At 38.6% G+C, this 24,240-nt stretch overlaps 1 protein-coding gene across 1 annotated transcript in view; it reads left to right on the forward strand.

Moving 5' to 3' along the window:
- LOC119656588 (ATP-binding cassette sub-family D member 3) overlaps positions 1 to 13,969 on the forward strand; it is a 31,443-nt gene extending 17,474 nt beyond the window's left edge. The window contains exons 2-11 of the mRNA XM_038062996.1: positions 1,046 to 1,158; positions 8,597 to 8,787; positions 8,849 to 8,946; positions 9,007 to 9,187; positions 11,957 to 12,239; positions 12,303 to 12,397; positions 12,456 to 12,546; positions 12,610 to 12,829; positions 12,903 to 13,077; positions 13,140 to 13,969. Coding sequence (XP_037918924.1) covers positions 1,046 to 1,158; positions 8,597 to 8,787; positions 8,849 to 8,946; positions 9,007 to 9,187; positions 11,957 to 12,239; positions 12,303 to 12,397; positions 12,456 to 12,546; positions 12,610 to 12,829; positions 12,903 to 13,077; positions 13,140 to 13,553 — 1,861 coding nt within the window. The 3' untranslated portion in view covers positions 13,554 to 13,969. The remainder of the gene's footprint in view (positions 1 to 1,045; positions 1,159 to 8,596; positions 8,788 to 8,848; positions 8,947 to 9,006; positions 9,188 to 11,956; positions 12,240 to 12,302; positions 12,398 to 12,455; positions 12,547 to 12,609; positions 12,830 to 12,902; positions 13,078 to 13,139) is intronic.
- The last annotated feature ends 10,271 nt before the right edge of the window (positions 13,970 to 24,240 follow it).

Consider the following 24,240-nt stretch of genomic DNA (forward strand, 5'->3'; position numbering starts at 1 on the left):
GCTTTCAAACTAAAAACTGAATTTTTTACTGTTCGTTGTATCCTCTGGCTGTCCAAACCATGATGCCATCTTATGCTTGAAATTTTTTTTTCTGGAGAAATGGCAACCGAAACTTTCAGGTCTGTCGAGTTCAAATTTCTTTTCATCCTTAAAAATTACATGACACCATTTTTTCTTTCAATGTAAGTGGATTTCAATAAATGCCATTTGGACCATTTTATGCTCTTCTGTAAGAGACGAGTTTCTTTGCCCTTTACGGCGCTTAAGATGCTTTGCTTGTGCGGTAATGTTTCGAGTATTTCCAATGTTATTGTCAATGCCTGTCTTGACCGCGATTTGTCATGATTTTCTTGCCATAATTTCCAAGGTCCCGAATAAAGCTACGGATCGCATATCTTTTCCACAGCATAATCAGAGCAGTTTACGTTATGGCTTCCCTTCGACATGTATTTTTTTAGAATGTATGGACCTTGACAGCTAACTGCTGTTCTCTACCCATTATGAATTCGCTACACAAAATTATTTAGAAATTGCTTCGAAATACAGAAAAACAATTGTATAGATACTTTTGGTTTTTTAAGAGTACAAATGTTCACACCCGAATAGATATAGAAAGTTTTTTTCGGCAGCATCTTATTATTTTTACACACCTGGATTTCAATTTTTTTTAATTACACTTTGTGGAATTCTCTGCAAATGACACAGAAGAATGTAATGGAGTGCGGTAATCTCAGATACATATACACGTCCTGGAATTCGTTTTATTACTTTGGAATTCCTTGAAAAATGAAGGTGGCTTAACATTTTTACCTGCACTGTACACTACATTCAACGGGCATTGAAACAATGGAACAGTTGTGCCCTCCATTTTTTTTACAAAGGAAACTTAAAGAATCTTTCATATTTGAAGGGCTTCCGTTTTTCGATTTGCTTTTTCTTTTCAGCATTTTTACTCAACTTATGAAAATAATTATGGATAATATTTTTATAGAAACTAACTGCCATCTTTTCTAGTATTTAACATATTTTATTCTTATACTTTCAGAAAACCTCGGCCAGAAGATCAAATACAATATTTAATCAAGGAGAACAAAGAGAAAAGACCACAGAAAGCCCATGTGAATGCATTATTTTTCAAACAGCTACGCGTTTTACTCAGTAAGTAAAAATTTCCCCCAATATTTGATTTTAGTTGAGTGAAAATGTTTTATGATATTATACCTATTATCGGCTTACATATTTAGTTATAAAATTTTATTAGCATGGATAATTCCAAATAAATATGAAGATGTAATTTAACTTCACTTATGGGATATTTAATTGCTGCAAAGTATTATTTATGTTATATTCAGCACACATAAAGACTGTTAATAATCAGTTCCACTATGCAGTTGGCAATAAAGCATGCGATTATGATTACAGTAGTTTCCGCTCCATGGTGTTGCGAGTAGTAGGGCACACTCTAGCATTCGCACTCGACCCATGTAACCATAAATGGAAATCTGCCTATCTGGACTAATAAATTTCGGAAAAAAAGTCTAGGGTAAAGTTCCAAGGTTCTAATTGGTTAGCGATCCTATTCTACTTCACTAGAGGACAAAGGGGAGCTCAATGCGAACTGCCATCTTTACTCAAACCCCTTATTTATATTGGCTACGCCATCTTGATCTTGAGTCGTGGAAACTAATTGAAAGGTTGTATAAATACCCAACAAAATTAATTTGATTAGTCTTTAGTTTACTCCATAGGCGTGGCGCTCACATAGAAAATGTTCCGTGGATTCCGTTTCCTCATTACAGAATGGATACTTGTCATCTTGGTGAATCTCTATTCTAAACATATGCCCAGCTAGTGAATTATTGCCAGTCAGAATTTCCACAATATTTTTGCAAGTCTTCCTCCTTTTCGACACGACAGACTTTGCAGTATGTTTGTTTGGTTCTGACAGGGAAAGTTTGGTGTCTCTGGCAGCATTAAGGCTTTGCCATCTGTCAATATGGGATACACGGCATTAGTCGATGCTTCACTCCAAGTCCATGTCCAGGCATGCAGGAAATTCAACTCATTTTTGCTAAGGTATTCGGAATTTATTTCTCTCTATAGCACAGTGAACAAGTACCCAGAATAATTCCTGAACGATTTTTGACTGCTCAACAGCCTTAGTGCAGCAGAGAATTGGAAGGCATTACAAAAACTGGATTCAGTTCTTTCAATGCTCTATGCCCTTCACTTCTCTTGTTTCCCCATACATCTAAATGCATTAGAATCATTTCACCCGAGTACGTGCAGCCTTAGTCCATGGGCTGCCTTTAGTACAGTGTTCTAGGTCTAAGGGTTACTGATTAATACATACAGTTATTTGCAGTGAAAACTCTATACAAGTCTCCACACTACGGATGTCTATCAGACGTAAGTCCTCATGTCGAGACAAAGGTAATGCTGCACAGCCCATAAGTAGTAAGAGCTCGTTTCATCTTTACTTCTTCTTATCTTATTTTTATCGAGAATAACTCTCAAATATTTTATCATCTGCGGCGTAACAACCGGTATCCGTTCTAGGCCTGCCTTGATAAGGAACTCCAGACACCAATTCTATTTCTCTAGAAACTGTCGGACATCCTGACCTTCACCATCTCTCCTTCTGAGGTAGGGTCTTCCACGTCTTCTTTTCTTTACCACAGATATCCTTCTTATAGACTTTCCGAGCTGGATCATCCTCACCCATATGTATTAAGTGATCCGCCCATCGCAATATATTCAACCAGATTTTATACACAACCAAATGGTCGTGATATCACTCAGATTTTGTCGTTATATAGGCTAAGGAATCCTCTATCCTTTAGTGGCCGAAAATTCTTCGAAGGATTCTTCTCTTGAACCCATTCAGATATCTCGAGCAACAGCTAGCACAGCCAGGTCATCCGCATCAGCTTGGGCGTGTATTAGCAGATTTTTCAATTCGCAACTTACGAAAACTACCTCAACCTCCCGCCATAAGGTAGGCACGTACCCTAGAGCAAGACATGCTAGAAAAAATATTTCTTGCAAGTCGGTCTAGGTGCTCTACACCTAACAACGCCGGATGGTGTCATTCATGCCAGGTATTTTGAAGTGTTCAAAGGACATTATAGCAGGTCTCGCTTTTTCATTGGTAACCGCCGCTTATGCAATGTTCCAATTTTTCTTGGTACATTTTCTTGTTTGAAGGTTTGTAAAATCGCTTCGAACATTTTATCAGTCTAATTATTACTTTTACAAGCAGGATTCAGCAGTCGTCTAGTTGATTTCCTGAGTTTTTGCAGTTATCAGTTTCACCAGGGATAGCCTCTTCAAAGCACTCTAAATGTATCCGATTTTGAGTTTCCAATTTATCTTCTATCACCAAAGAAATTTTTAGTTGCCCAGGGAACTGCACTTTGTTGCTAAGAAATTCATTGAACTTTGTCCGATTCGTTTTTTCTAGGATTCCGTCCTTGTATTACAATCTGTTCGCCTGTAATAGTGAGGCTAAATTCTAAATAACGGTGATCTGAAAAGGAGATTTCGTCTAGCACTCGCTAGTCTTTCATCACTATAACAGGTGTGAAGTACAGATTGCTAGGGGTGTACCGTACGCGCAGCTTCTAATATAGAAACACAGTTGAAATCTTCAGAATTGGCGGATTCCATTTGATCTTAAATTTGGTATTTTAACTAGTATATTCATCTAGTCCGTCAATACAGAATTAGAAAATTGATTGGGATGAATTGCACCCGTGAACCTTTACTCTGTTTGAAAAAGCGCACAGCTAATATAATGTATTTTGTTGCGCTAATTAGTGTTTTATCTAAGCCGGATTACGAACGTTGGATGTGTTTTTCACTATCACAAATATCAAGTTCAATAAACGACACATGTACGGCAATAAGACTTTTGGACTTTGATTCGCATGTGGTGACAATTGTTCATAGAGTTTCATTTCGCCAGATGGGTGTAGTTATGTGTTTGTGAACTGATAACAAAATGACGTTACCTGAAAAATCGATTTACTTTGATAGGAATAACTAGTTGTATGTATTTCAGTTCTCATTAGTCATTTCCGACAAAATTTGAACTCTTCAACATTGACATCGTTCAGAAAACTACTCCAACTTTTCCAACCCTAAGTCCATACGCTATAGTGACACCCATGATTCAGATGCTAATCGCTTTATAATTTACAATAATATTCTACCTTTGCCTGTCTAATCTGTTTAGATACAATCGTCTGTTCTTCCAAAAGTCCATAAGCTCACTTCAGTTCTACATCGATTGAATGAACTTTGAAACTTAACATACGAAATGATTTGGCATTTTATTGAGAATCCGGTAATGATATTGCCCACAATTTTCCATTTTGTTTAATTTAAGTTCAATTGAACGCAAAAAACCATGAAAAAGTAATTATATGAATATATTTTTAGATCATGGAAAAAGATAAAAGATGCTTGAAATATTTATTGATAAGATTCAGACAACATAGACATAGACTGCGGAGGTAGAATCAAAATCGTAATTGATATTTGAAGCCACAATATCTTCCGTAATTATTTTTTTTTCTTTTACCAAAGAAACTTAATTCATAATTCAAACTCCAACAGCAGATGTATGTATACTCTACATATGTATTTCAAGTGTGTGCAAACGTGAGACTGTAGATTTGCATTATTCGATAGAATAAAAGCTTGAAATTTGCATGTGGGAGACGATATTGCCCATATTGCCAGTTGAACGGGATCAAGGGGCATATTAGAGCAATCAGAATTCTAGAGCGAAAAATTGTTCAGGGTTCAGCGGTCAATTCGTTTATTCTTTGCTGATACCACGGTTCATCAGAAAATAGTATTTGATTATTTCTTCTCAATAGGCTAGAAAAACAGCTCATTATGCCAATAATACCGGAATAAACTTCGGCCAGCAGAATGATAATGGGGAAAATTAACTAGCTTCATTTTGAATTCAAGAAACTGCAAAATGGAAACAAATTTATTGGAAGTTTTCCATATACTAAATATTTAAAGAATGAGTATAATATAAATAATGTATTCCCTGTTTATTGGCGCGTTGGCTTATAATAATTTATTCCTCTCCGTTGGCCAGATTAATTAAATATACCATTCCGGAATGTACACGTAGTTGCATTGAATTCACTTGATTAACCGCCAATTTGCCCTTTTGAGGTTGCAGTTATTGTGATTGCCTGTGTATATAAAGTTAATACGATGCAAACGAGGACATGGATAAAATAAAAGATAACGCTTAGCGTTTTTAATTGAAATTTTTGATTTTTGCCAACATCTGTCTAAAAAGCTTAATCTTCTTCTTTTTCTTCAGCCTTTGTCCCGTTCACAAGCGGGGTTGGGTCGTCGTGATCGGTTTCGGCATTTGGCCCTATCGAATGCCTGATCTGGGTGTAATCTCGAGGCTTCTAAATCCCCATTCAGCGTATCAAGCCACCGTTGTTTCGACCTGCCTTTTGGTCGTTTACCATCGACTTCGATGTTCAGACCAATCTTGGCAAGTGTATTCTCGTTAGCACGAATTGCATGACTATACCATCGAAGACGCTTCTCGCAATTTTTCCACGATCGGTGCAACCCCATAACGATCGCGGATATCCTCATTTCGGATGTGATCAAACATTTCGTCTCCATTACCGCAAGACGCCGTTCATTGCCTTTTATAGTTGGCCAACACTCAGAACCATAGAGGGCGCCAGGACGGACGACATTGTGGTAAATTTTAGATTTGAGACGTTCGTTGATACGCCGATCACAAAGAACACCAGTTGTGGAACGCCACTTTATCCAGGCCACTTTTTCAAGCACGGTTTAGAAGTCGCCTGGTTGATTTCTGGAGTTTTTACTAGTTCCCGGTTCCACCAAGGAACCATTTTCCCGCACTGTATGCACTATCCTCCGCGCGCAGCGTCATTGTGGGAAAGCGCACCGGTTGCGTTAATGCGTGAAGCAATTTCATAACGCAGTTCTCCATTGGCTGATAGAGTTGATCCGAGGTATTCAAATCGCTCAGTTCTGGGCAAATTACTGCCGCTGACAGTGATTGTGCCTGTTTTATGGGGATCGGTCGTCAAAAATTCAGTTTTGTTTAAATTCAATCTGAGACCGTGTTGCATGAGGCGATCATTCCATTTTTGAACAAGTTGCTCGAGATCATTTTTGCTATCAGATGGTAGGAAAACATCATCTGCATAAAGCAGTGTGTAGGGCGTTGGATGTTGAATATTCCGTGTGACGGTGTCCATAACATGAACAAAGAGGAGTGGTGAGAGGGCGTTTCCTCGATGAACACCAACAGAGACACGAAGCGGTTTTTATACATCCGCCACACTTCGAACTTTACTTTTCGGATCTTCTGGCACTCAGTGTTCCTCACGCTATTTTATCGGTGGCCTAATTCGCAGGACAGCAATCAACGGCCGATGTTGAAGTGCGATGGTCTCTTAGGGAACGGCTTTGCAATCAGTGACAGTGGTAAAATGTCGGCTTCTTATGAGAATACAGTCGATTTGCGTTTTACTGTTCCCACTATAAAATGTAGGAAAACGAGACAATCGTTTGATGAACCATGTATTCATAAGTACAAGGTCATGGGTGTCCGCAAAATCGATTATACGCTCGCCACTCTCATTGCGTGCTCCGAACCCCTTTCCCCTATGGCACCTATTACCGTCTGCCTTTTCACTCACATGACCATTAAGGTCGCCGGCAGGCACGTGACAAGTCTTTTCATCGAGAAGTTGCCAGAAGGCATCTTCCTCGGCATCAGCTCGACCTGTCTATGGTGCGTACGCGATTAAGAAGTGAATAGTGCGATCAGGTGATAAAATGGTGAGATTCATCAGCCGATCATCAAATCGTTCGACTTATTTAATGGCATCACGGAAACCCTCTGGCAATGCCAACACCATATTGAGTGTGTGAGTGTTCATTTTGTCCGCACTAACTTGCTTACGTCCTGACGCCGTCCATGCGTCAAGAACCGGGGCCCCTCCTGCCGCGTCGACTGAGATGGACTCTCTAGCATTTCTCCGAGGCTTGTGATTCAATCCGATCATCTTGTTTGTAACGACATTGTACGCATTTTCTTGGTCGGCTTGTCAGGTAGGATTTAGCATAGTGGAATAATTCCAACTATACTCTATTTATTTCTTTCCCTGATCTCAGCATTTCATTTTTAAGGTTTTGTGTGAAACAAAACCTTATTAGAATCGAGACGGTGTCTGTCTGTCCGTCTGTCCGTCTGTCTGTCTGTCTGTCTGTCATTCTGTCACAGCCGATTTATTCGGAAACGGCTAGACCGATTGTCACGAAAATTGGTGAGAGTATGTAATCTGGTGTTCCCTTTACATGCAGTAAGTGGCGCCATCTTGTGTTAAGTTTAAGGGGGGGCTCCTCGTACATGTGAATGGAGGGTGCAAATTTTTTTTTCACAGAATGTAGCCATGTAGGGTATCAAATGAAAGGTCTCAATTAGTACTTTTCGAATCTGGTTCAATATTTGATATTAGATGAAACATAGGGGAGTGAGGGTTCAAAATATGACCCACAAAAAGTGTAACAGGCCTCGTTCTCAGAACCTATCCAACCGAAAAATCTGAAAAAAATCACAGTGGTGCATCTTTACGGAATCTAGGCCTCAAAATATATCCGGTTCCGATATCTGCACAAATAAAGTTAATAATAGTATATTTCCACATTTTAGAAATTTACCCGGCACCCTTATTCCCTTATGTTCATCCCAGAAGTACAAAATTTGGCATGTGTCTAATGAAGAACATAATGCACAGTTTGGTCCAGTTTGACGAAAATCCAACCATTATTAACAAAGTTATAGGGGGTGAAACTTTACAATTTTTTGTGAATTTCGTGCACTCTACAACCTGCATGACGTCATCATCACATATCAATTCGTCAATACCACAACGAAATGAGTTCTTATGAATTGGGTCGCAAAGAATTAGTTTGTTTTAGTTTTTTAGTTATTTGTCAACCAGACATGTGTGCATGTAGGTATATGATATATGCGTGCTAATGAACTTTGCGGGTAGTGCCTAATTCAAATAGATATAAGAAGTAAATCCGAAATATGGGTACGATCAATTCATATACGTGCATATATGTGTACAGTATTCGGAAATAGACAGTTTGTTTGTTTAGGGTGAGTGGAATATCTATGGCTGTATGTACGTATGTCTCGTAGTTTGGTAAAATATGAAGGATTATGTTGGATTTGTAGCTATATACGGACAGAAAAATGTGTGCTGAAGTTTCTTACATAAGATAAACACAAAACCTTTATACCCGAAGCGCGAGCTTCCGGTATTCCGACTTGTTGTTTTATTGAGGACAGTACAGAATATGTTGCCTCAAACCCTCCTCCTTTACCTGGGCTTGGGACCAGCATACTATGTTAATAACTTCATACAAAGTAGAAAATTAACCTGAACGAATGTGTGAATTAATAAAATTAATTAAAATTTGGTTTGAGAATTGTTTTTTCTATTTAAAAGAAATTTCTTTTTACTTAGGAACAAAAATATCTTGACTTTTTCAGAAATTTTAATTCCTGGAGTATGGAGCGTAGAATCAGCACTTTTAGGTTTGGTAGCGTTGAGCTTGGTAGGCCGATCAGTCAGCGATATTTGGATGATACAAAATGCTACAGTTGTAGAAAGTACTATTATAACAATGAACAGGGAAAAGTTCAAGGAAGCGCTCGTCAAGTATCTAGCTGCTCTGCCTATGGTAAGTTTGAAATTTAAACAAATTTTACGGAAGTGCTGAATATAGAAATAAACCCTTCCAGATATCCGTCGTTACAAATATACTGAAATGGAGTTTGGGTGAATTGAAGCTACGATTTAGAACAAATTTAACGCATCATTTATACAACCAGTACCTGAAGTGAGTGTTGTTTTGGAGGGATTTTTTTGCCCCTTTTTACGTTTCTTATTTTCTTTGCAGAGGTTATACATATTACAAAATGTCCAATTTAGACAACAGAATAGCAAATGCTGATCAACTTCTAACTACAGACATTGACAAGTTTTGTGACAGCGTTACTGATTTGTATTCAAACATCAGTAAACCAGTCCTAGATATTTTCATATATGTTTACCAAGTAACGGTAAATCTCGGTGGTAAGGTAAGTTTAGTCATGGACTTTACTATTAGTTAATATTAAATATATTAACTTTTTCTTTAATTAGAGGTCTTATTTAAATTATCATATTCTATTGAAAAACTCTATACTTTGGAAATGTAAACAATTTAAAGTCAAACCTGATTCTTTCTTATCGTGGGAATAAATGCAAAGTGTTAAATACATAATAGTCTATTTACGAAAAATGTCAAATCAACTAAGATTAGAAATGTAGACGCATTTCATGTAAATCAAATATAATCAATTAGCCACATTCCGAAGAGACGCCGTGACTGCGGAAACATAGAAGCCTCTAATTGCCGCTGCAATTCAAGGAAAGTCCTTACGCTAGAGTTCCGGTACTGCAGCAACTCTCTGGAAGTATAGCGGAGCTTATGTTGTGATAAAAGAAAATTTACCTTTGCATTGAACAGGGAGGTAGAGCTACCGCAAATAAATGATTTCAGTACCGTATACCGTATTAAGAAAAACCTTGCAAATGATCGGAAATTTTGCAATGGTCCGGTGAAGGACATTAATGGTACGTTCCTTATCCATGATGGCAAACAGCTGAAGAGGTGTAAGGAGCGATGTGAAATATTATAGTCTTCAATCGGGTCTTATAAGATTGAGAAGCGTGATAAAATGTTACTTCTATTTCTTCAACTGAATGTAAGCTGAAGTTCCACCTTTTAGCTGCTGTAGTTTTTATATAACTGCTGCCTCTACTTATCTGAGAATTTGGGATATTTCCAAGAGGATAACCGTTAAGCTTCCAAAAAGTTAAAAAAAAAAAACCAAAAAAAAGACTGACGGTTTCGTCCAGGGAAGAGGTAGCTCATCAGACGCTGCCTCACCTCTGCCCTAGGAACACCGTGGCCGAGTGCCAAGAATAAATATCCACACCAACGAAAAAGAAACAAGTTTTTTATTATTTCAGAAATATTTGAATCTGGCTTTTAAGTACGTTAATAGCCAAATACCCACTTTCACTTCAGAAAATTACTATACGAGTCCACTCAGATAGTAACGTATGTATTGTCAAATAAGTTTTTCTGAATCTAAACTCTACTGGGAAAAAAGGTGAAGTTAAAGCCAAGTAAGAATAAAACAAAACGTAAGGTTCAATGGCTAAGAACGCCAAACAAGCATAATATGAGGAGGGACTAATGCAATATGGAAGACATGGATACTATCGCATATCTTGGACCCCATTTGGTGAAGGATGGCAAGGGAACGGACTATTCAATTCTCCTTATAATATTATAATTTTGCCTTAACAAAATCATAATACGATCCTTGCTATTAAGCGACTGCGAAACATGGGATTTGGCTCAAGCGTTCGAAAATTTCAGTCCAGCGGATCCTTTCAAAATAAAATGTTGTATGACTCATATCCTCGTGGAGGAAATGTATGTCTCCTGTTGACTCTTTGTGGAGTATAGTTCGTACACACAGACTCAATTTTGAATGACACGGCGCTTCACGCTGAGCAGATGGTAAGTCTGCAGTAGCGGTCACTGAATCGAAGTATTATAGTTAGGGGTAACTTATCCTGCAGGTCATTGTAGGCTGCGTCATGTAATGCAAAGGTGCTCGAAATCTACAAGGCACAGAACATTGACTCGCTAAGTTCTATGCAGGGGCTTATGGCAATCATATACTTTGGGGGTCAAGGTCCGAAATTAGAAATTTCAAAAAGTCATAATAAGGTGAACACATAATTTTCACCCCGCTAACGGATTTTTCCCTACGGCCCTGAAAAAAATAACAATAGAACAAAGAGACTGCGTCGATACCCTTTTTTCCATAAAGAAGCGATCAGCCTAGCGCTCTAACCACTAAGGCATTCGGATATATATACAATTGCTAAACCAAATATTATCAGTCAAAAACAAACAGCCATGAATAAAATGAAGATTCACAGCCAGCACACAAACTCAATTTATTAGATGCAATTACTTTGACCTAATATGTAACTTTTGTGATCGGTCCTGGAGTCATAGAAAACCAAAGGAATTCTATAATTCCTCTTGGCAAATATCGCCCCTGTAGGGATATGGATTATTAGTTGCACTTTATTTTCATTTCCATTCCGTACAAGGCTGTCGTTCGGAAGGTCGCGGTTGAGATTTGCTCACTGGTGGCAGTGGGGTTTGTATCGTGATTTGACGTCGGACACCAGTCGACTCAGCTGTGAATGATTACCTGAGTCAAATTGGGGTAATAATCTCGGGCGAGCGCAATGCTGACCATATTGCCTGTAGTGTACTGTAGTGTACCGTTACGGTCTTGAATGAAGTGCTCTAACACACTTCAAGGCTCTGATCCAATATGGATTGTCGCGCCAACGATTATTATTATTTCCATTGATGGGACTACTCTTCAACATTTTAACAATGTGGATTCATTGTGCTTAATTTCTCGGTCAGAAACAGTTGCACTTTCCGATAACTCATTGACGTAGCACAAATCCATTCATTTTAATAACAAAAGAGTTACTAAATATGTATGACGATCTTACCGAAGAATAAATTAACGCTTTAAAATGAATTGCGTTAGGGATTTTCAAGTAAGGCCGTTGACTTTCGATAAAAATTCGTTTTTTGCACTGAATTCTAAAATAAACTTTTCCTTCCAACACAAACACATTTCGCATAACTTCAAATCAAATATGAAACTTACAGAAGAATTGTAATTGTCTCTCTTAAGAAAGTAATTTCCTTGAAATGTTCATTATTTACACAACATGCTTCATTTTTATCATTTCAGACACCAACAATCCTTATGATTTATCTATTATGCGCAGGAGTGCTTCTCACACGTTTGAGACGCCCAACTGGACGTCTAACGGTTGAAGAGCAAAAACTTGAAGGAGAATTCCGATATGTAAATAGCCGTCTTATAACGAACTCAGAAGAAGTTGCCTTCTATCAGGGAAACAATCGTGAAAAATTAACACTGTTAGCCAGTTTCTCAAAATTGAGAGGACATTTAAGGAAGTTTTTGGAATTCCGAGTTGGAATGGGAATCATTGATAATATTATTGGAAAATGTGAGACAAATAAATATACCAAATGGCTTTTTGGGTAAAGTACTTACATAAATTGCATTGCAGATGTTGCGACAGTTGTTGGATTCTATGCGGTGTCAATTCCATTCTTCACAAAAAATCATCGGGTATTGTCTGGTGACAGTGGAGAAAGATTGAAGGTAAATCGATTTTCCTCAATGAGATTACTTGTTGAATAGTTTCACACTATATTTTTAGTCATACTATACGTTTGGACGGATGTTAGTAAAATTAGCTGAGGCCATTGGTAGATTGGTATTAGCAGGCCGTGAACTTTCTCGATTAGCAGGTACAATGCACGTCATTATTTGAAGCCTGACTTATATGCTAAAATCATTCTTTCCATTATAAGGCTTCACGGCGAGAATGTCAGAGTTGATGCACGTGTTGAGCGAATTGAACAAAGGCAACTATGAAAGAACGATGGTTAACAATGTTAGCAATGGAGAAGTAGATTTTGGACCAAATAAAGGACTTGTTGCATTCCAAGATAACATCATTAAGTTCGAAAAAGTTCCACTTGTTACCCCGAACGGTGATGTTCTAGTGAAGGAGTTATCATTTGAAGTGAGGTATGTTGTCGCGTTTTCCGCATTGTCATCAGCCAATCTGTAAATTTATGGTTTTACCCTTTCAAATCTACAGCTCAGGAATGAACGTTTTAGTTTGTGGTCCAAATGGCTGTGGTAAATCTAGCTTATTTAGAATATTGGGAGAATTGTGGCCCTCATGGGGAGGTAAAGTTACCAAACCGCCACGCGGAAAACTATTCTACATTCCACAGAGGCCATACATGACATTGGGAACGTTAAGAGACCAGGTAAGGAAATAGCTATAAAGTTTTATTGACCGATATCGTAGTAATATTGAAAATTTTCATAGATAATTTACCCTCATACACGCGATGAAATGATTCGTCGCGGCAAGAGCGACGCCGATTTGTTAAAATATCTAGAGGTCGTCCAACTTACCTACCTACAACTGCGTGATAATGGCTTAAATGCAATTGAAGATTGGATTGATGTTCTCTCCGGGGGTGAGAAGCAGAGAATCGCAATGGCGCGCCTTTTCTATCACAGTCCACAATTTGCCATACTTGACGAATGCACAAGTGCAGTATCCGTTGATGTGGAGGGAACAATGTATCAATATTGCCGTGAAGCAGGAATTGCATTATTCACAGTTTCACACCGAAAATCACTTTGGAAGCATCATGAATATTATCTACAATTCGATGGACGTGGTGGCTACGAATTTGGACCGATCGACGGTTCGAAAGAACAGTTTGGATCGTAAAACTAGTGAAGTCAGTAGATTATTATTTTTAAAATGGCAAACACATTTAATAATTTAAATTAAAATAAACAGTTTTATTAGTTGAATGAGTATCATGTGAATTGTAGTGCGTAAGAGCAATCAATCAATCACTTTTTATTGAACGATTATCATTTCATGATATGGTGCTGGATTTTGTAGTGAAAGCTGATAAGAGACAAGGTTATTCAGATCCTTGGTACTTCTTTTGTATTAAAAAAAATCATTAAAATTGTGAACATAGAATCCGATGTGTAATTTGGTTTTAAGCACAGAAGAAACTTTACGTAATGTATTTTCTTCTGTCGTTTTCATGTACGTGATTTCAATATATTATAATTTAGACTTAATTTTTGTTGTGAACAAATTTTCATGAAAATACACTTGAATAAAATTAATGTGGACTTTTTATTAAATATTCAGGATCAGATAATATTCTGTGCATAATGTATTATATGATAGCATCAAAAATCCGTAGCGATGACGGTAAGTGACCGCTCGGAAGAGCCTAATTAGCGCTGTGGCACGCCGTTTTGATGCCACAAACTTCTAATACCGTGACTGCTGTGATAAGAGCGGGGAGACGGGGTCCAGTCGGCTCAGATTTTCAGAGTCAGCCCGTACCATTCATGAACGAAAGCAGCGCTCCTAATCTGCAGCTAGACATCTCTATGAGGCCCTCAAAGAATGGTTTACATAGTGTCCGTAACACAGCTCTAGCTAGAGCTGGACAATCGCAAAGGAAGTGCCAGAGCGTTTCTTCCTCTTCTCCGCAGCTTCGGCAATCTCAAGGAATAGGGTATGCCAAGTCTGGCGGCATGGTTCCCTATAGGTGAGTGCCTGTGCAGATCGCCATAATCTTGTATGCATTTGCACACGTCTGGCACAAGAGCTGTCGTGATCCAGTTTTATTATAGGCGGGCCAAATCTTCCGGTCAAAAATAATGTGTCATAGCCTTGCAACACGCCACCGGTCTTTCACTCTGCCATGGTTAGAAAGACCACAGCACACAGTTTCACGTTCAGTTTACGTGTGGCGTAGTCCGCCGGGAAGAGTTTCCGAAGTACTTTGTTTGCGATGTTACTATGGGCGTAGGGCTTAACTGTCCAGCATCCGGACTTATGTAGTCTAACAGCACTGAACGCTACAACGTATTTAATGTGGGGTCTAGGGGGAGAAGGTGTAGGAGGACATTGACAGCATCTGCCGGGCAGGACTGCAGAGTCCCGGTAGCACCTAGGTAGGTAAGGTAGGTAAAGTTTCCTTGTTCTCCCCAGTAAAAGAGACAGGAAGACTGCAGTGAATTTCTAGACTAAGTACTTCATTTTTTTTGCCTTTATTTTCTTACTTTGCCACTTTTTTCCAATCTTGTAGTGGCCGCGGCTTCATGACGGGAGCGGGATTTAATTCGCCTTTTGGATAGCCAAAGTTTTTACCTATTAAGTCAGTGTCTAACCCAGGCACTGTTGACGTTTCGGTAACAACAAAATTTCGAAATTTGCACGTTGTTAACTCGCAAATTTTATATAACTTTTAATGACTTTTTACGACAAGTAAAGAATACTTTGAGTTGATTTTTAAACCCTAGCTTCGTGGGATATGGGTTTGAACTTCTTATTTGTTACATCGAAATTGTTGATTCTATTTTTATCATTTACCAGTGAGTTTAAATCCAATTGACCTATAAAAATTTTTGTGCACAAACAATGGTGACTGTAATTATAAAGTCAACCGTGATTTTTGATAAGATCTCTCCTTTCATGTTTATGCAGATCGGAAGTCTTTGTGTAACTGGCGTAGCGGATATCCAGGGTCGTGGAGAGCGAATCCGGGCCCGATGTACAAATTAAGCGGAAAAATGGGTCCGGGGTGAAAATTGCACTCATCTGGGGTGAAAATTATCCGGGCCCCATATTATCCCGTTTTGTCATTGAAATTTATATTCCTAACTTTCGAAACAACTCCGAACCCGGGGGAAACCTTCTTTACACTCCTCTCTCGTCAGGCCTGTTGATATTTTCTGGAAAATGATAAGTATCCATAATATGGGCTGTAATCCTGTTTTTCGATAATAAAATGCTAAACACATTGCCTCCTACAGTATGCTGTAGTGTATCGTTTCGGTCTTGAATGAAGTGCTCTAACACACTTCAAGGCCCTGATCCAATATGGATTGTTGCGCCAACGATTATTATTATTATTAAAATAAATGACACTGAGAACTAGATATGCACTTCTACTTTCAACATATTTTACACTTAAAGGCGGAGGTGCCAGAGTAACGACACAGGTATTAAGGCATATACGAATAGGACCCTTCAGATTTCCTGGTAAAACGGGAAACAATAATGAGAGTTGGACAAATAAAGTTACCATAGTATACACTTTAGAAAATTTATTCAAGTGCTAGTGGATTTTGTTGTAGTCAATATTGTAGTTTATTTATATGTGTTACTATAATGGATAAAATGTGATAGGATTCATATAATAGTTACAGGATAATTATATATTTGTGAGAAGAATAGACTTAATAAAGGTAAAAAGGAAAAAGTTTGAATTTTAATTGAATTCCAAGTATTTTCTCTGGTGAAAAGTTGAATAACGCTTGATCTAAAACTAGTTATCCGAAGTCTTCTACATTTCATACTGGAGCGGTGAAGGTAGGGGAAAGGGGTGATTCCTCCGGGCTCAAAGCTTTTTCGAGGACCCAGATTTTGCGCATAGTCTTTGCTCTGGGCACGGATTCTCCCTCTATGGCCTTGGAAGACACCAACTGGCATATGTGCGCTGAATATGCTGAGTAACAGATTAGAAGGATCCTCCTGTCTTTCCTGTCTTACCATTCATGGGTAAGTGGTCTCTGTTCGATTTCGATAAAGAGAGGGCAATATTCTTTCAGTTCCTTTTCATCATCGACATCGAAGTTCAAGTTATCTCCTCTGTTATTGTCACGTGCTTAGTGCCTCAATCTTCTGAATAAGAAGGTTATTTTTCAATCTCTGTTTGATTACAAAGTGTAGATCTCTCCTCATGCCACTTAATCGTACATTTTATTTATTTTATTTAGGACTTCATGCTTAACGGGGGTTCATGCTTAACCTATGGTAATTCTCACGTAGATAACTAGGGCCATAGGGAAAAATTATGCATGCTCCCCTCTGATTTTAAAATGAACTTAATTTTATTAGTATCTATATTCCCAGACCCCCTAAGAAAACTCCCGGTGGGTGGGATCGTCTTCTACCTCTTCCCTCTTTCGGCGGGCTTGCACATCATTGAGCCAAAGTGTTAAAACCCATGGGCGTTTAGTGAAAACTCCTGTGTCTGCGTCCAAATCTTAAGAGAAGCTTTAATCAACCTACGTATGTTGACGTTAACAATGTTTCAGATACTGTAGAGTGTATCTGGGAATAGTTTTTAATTACCTCTTTGTGGTTGCTACTAAGAACTCTATTATATAGATCAGGCGGGAAAATGTTGGAACGTTATTGAGGTTCAGGATGAGGAGGATCTGGGGCATGCCTTGTTTTAGGACTCATTGTTTGAAGTGTTTTCTAACAAGCACCTGCACTTCTATTGTATTTCAAACTTCATCTCTTAGAAAATAAAGTCCACCCCACGAAGCAAATGAAGCTATTAAGTCAAGCGACCCTCTCGATGGTTTTGCGATCAAAGAATATTTTCGGTTTTTAGTTCTTATTTTGTGAAAAATTGCTTTTCTTTCTGGAATGAACAGAGATTCGTTTTGCTCACTGGTGATCACATTTGGGTGATCTTGTTCTATCGCTTATACATATTTTTCTTCTGAAAATAAAGTGCTTTTTTTGAGGGATTAGTCCAGTCATTAAAGCTTTCAACCTCCGTATTCTTCCAGTCAAGATCGATTGACATGCAATTTGGGGTGGGGGTAGAGGGTGGTATAAAAAACAAAAGTTATATAGCGCCTCCCTCCAGAGGGGTGTGACAGCCCCTTCCCCGGGGTGCATTTTTTTCGAAATAATCACAGAAATCGATTAAATGGTCGATTCTAAGCAAAAAATGTTTAGTGAAAATTTTTGGTACAAGTAGTAGTTTTCGAGTTATTCATGTTCAAACATGTCGTTTTTTCACCGAAAGAACAAGCATATTAGATAACAGAAAGAATTTTCTTGTAGGTATAATAAGGACAGTAGTTTTTGGTGGAAATTGATCTAAAGCTCTTTTGAATTGCTTGAAAAGGCCTTTAAAATGAGGTATGATAGAAGTCCGTGAGATAAATAACAACGGAGCTATGATCTCCCGGAGGAGGGGGTGCCACACACCTCCGGGGGAGAGGCGCACATCGGCACTATATAATTTTTGTTTCCTATGCCACCCTCTACCCCCATTCCAAATTTCATGTCAATCGGAGGTCGCACCCGATTTTTCGCTTTAATGACTGGACTAAATCGGTGCCGAAGTTTCCACGGGAGCAGTGAATAGCGAATTCGTGAACCTCGGCCCAAAGGCGGGATGTTTGGAGTTCCTTACTAAGGCGGATCGGATACCGGTTTTACGCTGCCGATAATGAGTAAATAGCGACTTTATTGAAATAAAGGAATAGTAAGTGAGCCCGAATAATTTTTAACCCGTGGCTTGGATTCCCTCTAAGTGCTTTTTAAAAAAAAAGTCCTGCCCTGACTTCTTCCTTTTGTCTTTCGTGATATCCAAACTAAGGCTTATTTCAAACAGTGTTAGTCAAGATCTTTTTTATACTGCGCATGGTCAAATTCAAAGAAAAAGACAATGCCCTCAATACAGATTCTTTTTGAGCTATCGCGAAATCCACAACCAAAAATCTTTTACCTCAAATTCTTGCATTTCATATTGAATCATGCGTCATCTGGTTTGAAACACCAAATTTTATAGGAGACAAAGGTTCCATTCTTTCCCATATGATGCTTGTCATCAATGTGCACATCATGTCAAAAATACACCATCCGTTACTATCTTATTCAAACTGAATCTTATCTAATATCTTGATCACTCTTCACTATTTACAGTACAAATATGTTTGCTTTGTATAGCACAGGGTAACATACGCATAGTCATTTTTAGCTTTATGACACAATTTTGAATTTTTGATGTAGAAAATTAGACAGAATTAATAAAGATTGCAGCTTTTCTATTCTTTGAAAAGGGATAACGTTTGTTTTGATCGAAAGTTCAGTATACACTGAAATAAATTATTCAGTCGGAATTCGCAAAATTTGGTTTAAATTTTGTTTACAAGTTTGTAAAATCATATTTTTGGCAATAAGTGGAGTATTATCAGTTTCATATGATTCATATAATACAATTAATATCACTTTCCATAATAAATATTTATCTGGTGCAACAGTATCTTTTCACAATAGCAACCGACTGCTTAATATAAAGTCCATGCTAATAACGAATGCATCTATTATTATGCGTACTGGATTCCTCCGACAACTACACACTGCATCTGAGGGTTTTTTGTCACTATGGTCGGTAAATGTAGCACCTTTGGTTCTTTTTATAGAATACCTAAAAATATTCATATCGATCACTTATGCACTCAAAAACTAGACTTAGAATCTCAAACTCGCCTCATATTAAATTTATTTTATGGTTTGCTTCACGCCGCCTCTTTTGATGAGCTCCAAAGTATGTAGTTTGAAGTAATTGTTACAGAAGTACAATTGGGTCTATTCAGAACGAGCTCACGACAATAAATGGTAATTGTTATTAAAGCTCCCAAATCTGATTAAGTCGCAAGCACTGAATGAGGACACATTGTACTGAGTCTTCTCAAAGCTGAATGTTTCACCCATCACACAAACATTCCCATTCTTTTAGATGCTCATTTAACAGTCAAAATTAAAATTCTTACTCATGTGCGAAGGTAATTGCAAAAAGTTGCTAAATTTTGCTATTGGCTAAATAACTTTTGTTTTCACAGACATCACAGATATAACTTTAATCTTATTATGCATAATGAACATATTTGATAACCGTTGGAGAAATATTGCTTGACGGCCGGAAAGTGAATGGAGTAACTGGCCTGTAGCGAATTATTTTTTTTTAGCTTGTATTTGATCAACGTTTGTCCGGTAAATAAAACTTATATGTTTTTCGACGATTCACAGATAATTAGAATCGCTCCGCAAATTGGTCAAGTGCAGATGCTAAATGAAAGATTATGTTAAATAATACCACTACCGGCTATTAGCATGCGTATGATGTGCAGCTTGATATAGTGAATACTAATAAGGTATCTTCCGTTAATGATTCACGCTTTGTTTTTGCTCATTTTTTCAGCAGCTGCTACAATTAAAAGGTGGAGATGCGGTCTTGACTGAGTTATATTTTATTCATTATAAACCATTCATACTCATTGGAAAAATTTTGCTTTTTTAATACCAATTTTATATTTTTGATTAGGAGTTTTTAACATTCTTTATTTCGCCAAATACTTTAAGGTTTTGCGGAAAACAAAACCTAATTGAAATCAATGCATTGTCTGTCTTTTCTTATGGTTGGAAAGTGGGAAGGTTTAAAAACTACCGTTCCCTCCCCCCTCAATCGCTTATGTGAAATTATTAATCACTATCACTAATACCTCCTCCGAATCCTGCCACTCTCTCCGCGGGCGAAGCAATACGTCTCGCAGTGGTTCCCTTGCTTTCTTATTTTCTTCTGAATTCATCCCGTTGTCTTCCGCATGAACTCCACAAAGTTTTCAGATGCAAGCGTAGTAAACCCAGGGCAGTGAAATACAATAGGCTCTAGTCATTTTAAGGCATCTCGGACAGTATGGAATTGTCGTGACCAAATTGATAGAGGTACGCATCATAATATCCATATCTATTGACGAATTGTGATTAATTCCACCTGACTTTGTCCAATACAGATTTGAATATCCGGAATAATGTGGTATGCGCAACGTCCAGTTTCTGATTCGTTCCATTTTTTTTTCATTGTTAAGCACAAGAGACAGTCCGCTCCAGGGAATGATAACATACTTTATTCTTATGTAAACTGGCTGAATGAAAAAACCTAATTACACTTTCTGAGCGCGCTCAATGGAGCTTGGAGGGCTCTCCAACCACAACAAGGATGGAGGACAGCCAAGATTATTCCAATACGCAAAAACCACATTGATCTGAACAACACCATGAACTTCAGGCCTATCTCCCTAATAAACACTTTCGTCAAAATTCTTAACGGTATGGTGAAAGAAAGACTTTCCGTTTTCCAAGAAACTAAAAACGTGCTTGCGGAGCATTGCTATCTGTACAGAAAAGGGAGATCGACCACGACGTGCTTAAAAGACCTGTTGCTGAAAATAGATGTAGCCAAGAGTAAGGGTAGAGTCTTGAAAGCCGTGTATTTTGGCATCAGCAAATCGTACGAAAGAATGGACCTACTCCTTCTTACCGAAACTATAAGAGAGAAAAACGTGCCATCTGGCATATATTTTTGGGCCCTGCGCTTTCTGGGATACAAGGAACTGAAGCTGGATGAGTGATCATGTTCAGTAAACAGTCGCCTACTCCAAGGAAGGGTTCTAAGCTCGTTACTTTTCAATCTACACGCAAACTTGCTTCACTCCAAACTCAATGACTTAACTGATGACTTTATCATTGTTTTTATGAGAACAGGAGATGATCAGTGGATGGGCTACTAGAAAAACAGGTAGACCCTTTTGCGAGCAAATGTAACACCCTGAAACTCTCAGTGAACAGAGATAAGTCCAACGTGATTGGCAAACCATTTAAAATTTTAGTACATCAGTCCCCTCTAAAACAGGTATCGGAGATAACATTTCTGGATAAGACAATTACGAAAATCCTATCTCTCCTATCTCAATAATATAATCATAAAGGCGAAACAGGCTTCGAGGGTAGTAAACTTTGGCACAGATTTCTCATGGAAATTAAAGCCTGAGAGAACCGTAAAACTATTTAAACCATTGTGAGACCAGTGCTTGATTATGCAGCTGCTTCCATGCTCTATGCTCTTGATGCCCAAATACCTGGACTTGCTTGTTGCGAGTAAATTATTTATTCTCCAACTTTAATTTGCACTGCTGCCTTCTTTCTTCCCTTGCTGATGAGAACTACTTCTGCTTTATGATCAGCAAGTTATAGGTTTTTTAACCAGGAATTAATCTCTCATATCGCGTCGTTTGCATAAATCTCGAACTCGTCTAGGCATTTTTGCTACTATAGCTATCCCTACATAATCCGTAAAGCGAACGATTAGTGCTGTGGTGTGGCCTTAATATTCCATCGTACATAATTACCCACAGTAAAGGATCTAGGACCGAATCTTGTGACACATCATAAGTTGTCATTGTATATTTATCTATTGTATGTTATTCGTTTGGTGTTGAAAAGACATATCGGCCTAACTAGCATATTGCTAACAAAAATGAGGTCGACTACTGATTATAATTGTCCCCACTGGAAAGCGTTGACTTCTCTAGAGTCTGTAAGTACATTCAGGCATGAGAATCTTTCCAGTAATATCCACCCTCCAATATTGGACTAGCTGCTACCCAATTCTTTTGCCCATGTGGCTATACTTTTGAGTTGGTACCGGCTTGCATTGAACGATAGTTTCTTCATTAACGATATGGATTCCTCTAATCTCAGGCTCAGCGTTGCGAAACAGTTATGAATACCCCCTATTTTGGCATGAGGGAATCTGTCCATTAGATGTTGGACTTCCTTAATTCTATATTGTTATCTTGCTATTTTTGTCTGCTATTTTCATATACACTTCTATTCAGTTTTTTGTATTGATCAGAGACAGCAACTATATTGACACTGTTTCCGAACATGCTCTGAGAGAGCAGGTCAGGAAGACTGTATACAGGAGGAATCGATCCAGTGGCAAACAGGCACCGAACGTCATTGTGTGTCTTCGACCCATGTGGTTAATACATTGGTGTGCTGGTGTGTCGATGGAGTATAGATGATTTTCTTGGGTGTGTTTCCCCATTACATGTGACAAGCCATAAACAATGGCACATACCACAATCACGTGGGTGCACATCAATGCACTGCATCACATACACGGCACTAACGCCAGAGCTTATGTATGGAATTTCATCATCATCAACGGTGCAACAACCGGTGTCTGATCTAGACCTGCCTTAATAAGAAACTCCAGACATCCCGGTTTTGCGCCGAGATTCACCAATTCGATATCCCTAAAAGCTGTCGGGCGTCCTGACCTACGCCATCGCTCCATCTCAAGCAGGGTCTGCCTCGTCTTCTTTTTCTACCGCAGATATTGCCCTTATAGTCTTTCCGGGCTGGATCATCCTCATCCATACGGATTAAGTGACCCGCCCACCGTAACCTTAGGGGGCCAAAAATTCTTCGGAGGTTTCTTCTCTCGAACGCGGCCAAGAGTTCGCAATTTTTCTTGCTAAGAACCCAAGTCTCCGAGGAATACATGAGGACTGGCAAGATCATTGTCTTGTACAGTAAGAGCTTTCACCCTATAGTGAGATGTTTCGAGTGGAACAGTTTTTGTAAGCTGAAATAGGCTCTGTTGGCTGCTAACAAGCGTGCGCGGATTTCATCGTCGTAGCTATTATCAGGTTGTGGATAAAATCCGGCTCAATAGGTTACGGTGGGAGGGTCACTTAATCCGTATGGATGATGATGATCCAGCCCGGAAAGTCTATAAGGGCAATATCTATGGTAGAAAAAGAAAAGGAGGCAGACTCTGCCTGAGATGGAGCGATGGCGTAGGTCAGGACGCCAGATAGATTTTAGGGATATCGAATTGGTGGATCTCGGCGCAAAATCGGGATGTCTGGAGTTTCTTATTAAGGCAGGCTTAGACCGGATACCGGTTGCTGCACAGTTGATGAAGATGGCGAGTAGGTGTAGTTGACGTGCCTACCTTTCTTGATTTAATGATTAAAAAGTGTATTGTCCATAGTGATTGATGATTTGCCCACGCCAACGGAGTTCAATCCAGGTGTCTGCGGTATTAGGTTGAAAGAACTTCCTGATCCTTAAACTAACTTTTAATTGTTTTTGCCATATGTTTACCGTTATTGTCCTTTTGGAAAATTCTGTGGACTTTTTCACGTCGTTCAATATAAACTAGCGATCACTGGTACACTTCTTAACACTTTATACTTATGGCAGCGTGCCAGCGTTGTTTTAAGTTTATCGGTATATTGAACTTATAAACAGCTTCAGCTTCATACAAAAAATTTTAAACTTTAACATCCCATCGATTCGGCAGCTAATCAGGAGTTTATTGGAAGGTTGCTCTTCTCAGAGAGAGAGCCACACTGGCATATCGACGACTTTCGTTGGGACGATGAATAATGGTAAGAGAAGAACTGCTCCGTTCTCCTTGTGTAAGCGTGCAGCCTACGATTAAACCTCCAGAGTCACCAGCATGGTATATTTCTCCAATTATAATACATTACGATCATATCCTACCTGGATCTTCTCCAACACCGTTTTGTTGCCGGTCGTTGAAAGTTGGCTCACATTCCACGAAACCTTCATTCAGGAATGCGAGCTTTTCCGTCACCAAGTGCACTTCAACGAAAATCTTCCGATTCTCCGGACATCGGTCATATTATGTTAAAGATCGTTTGCAGATAGAAAAGTTAACAAAACAACCCCCTGGAAAAAATTGGGTTACACG

This window comes from Hermetia illucens, chromosome 5 (genome assembly GCF_905115235.1).
Source record: "Hermetia illucens chromosome 5, iHerIll2.2.curated.20191125, whole genome shotgun sequence".
In the NCBI taxonomy this organism is placed as follows: domain Eukaryota; kingdom Metazoa; phylum Arthropoda; class Insecta; order Diptera; family Stratiomyidae; genus Hermetia; species Hermetia illucens.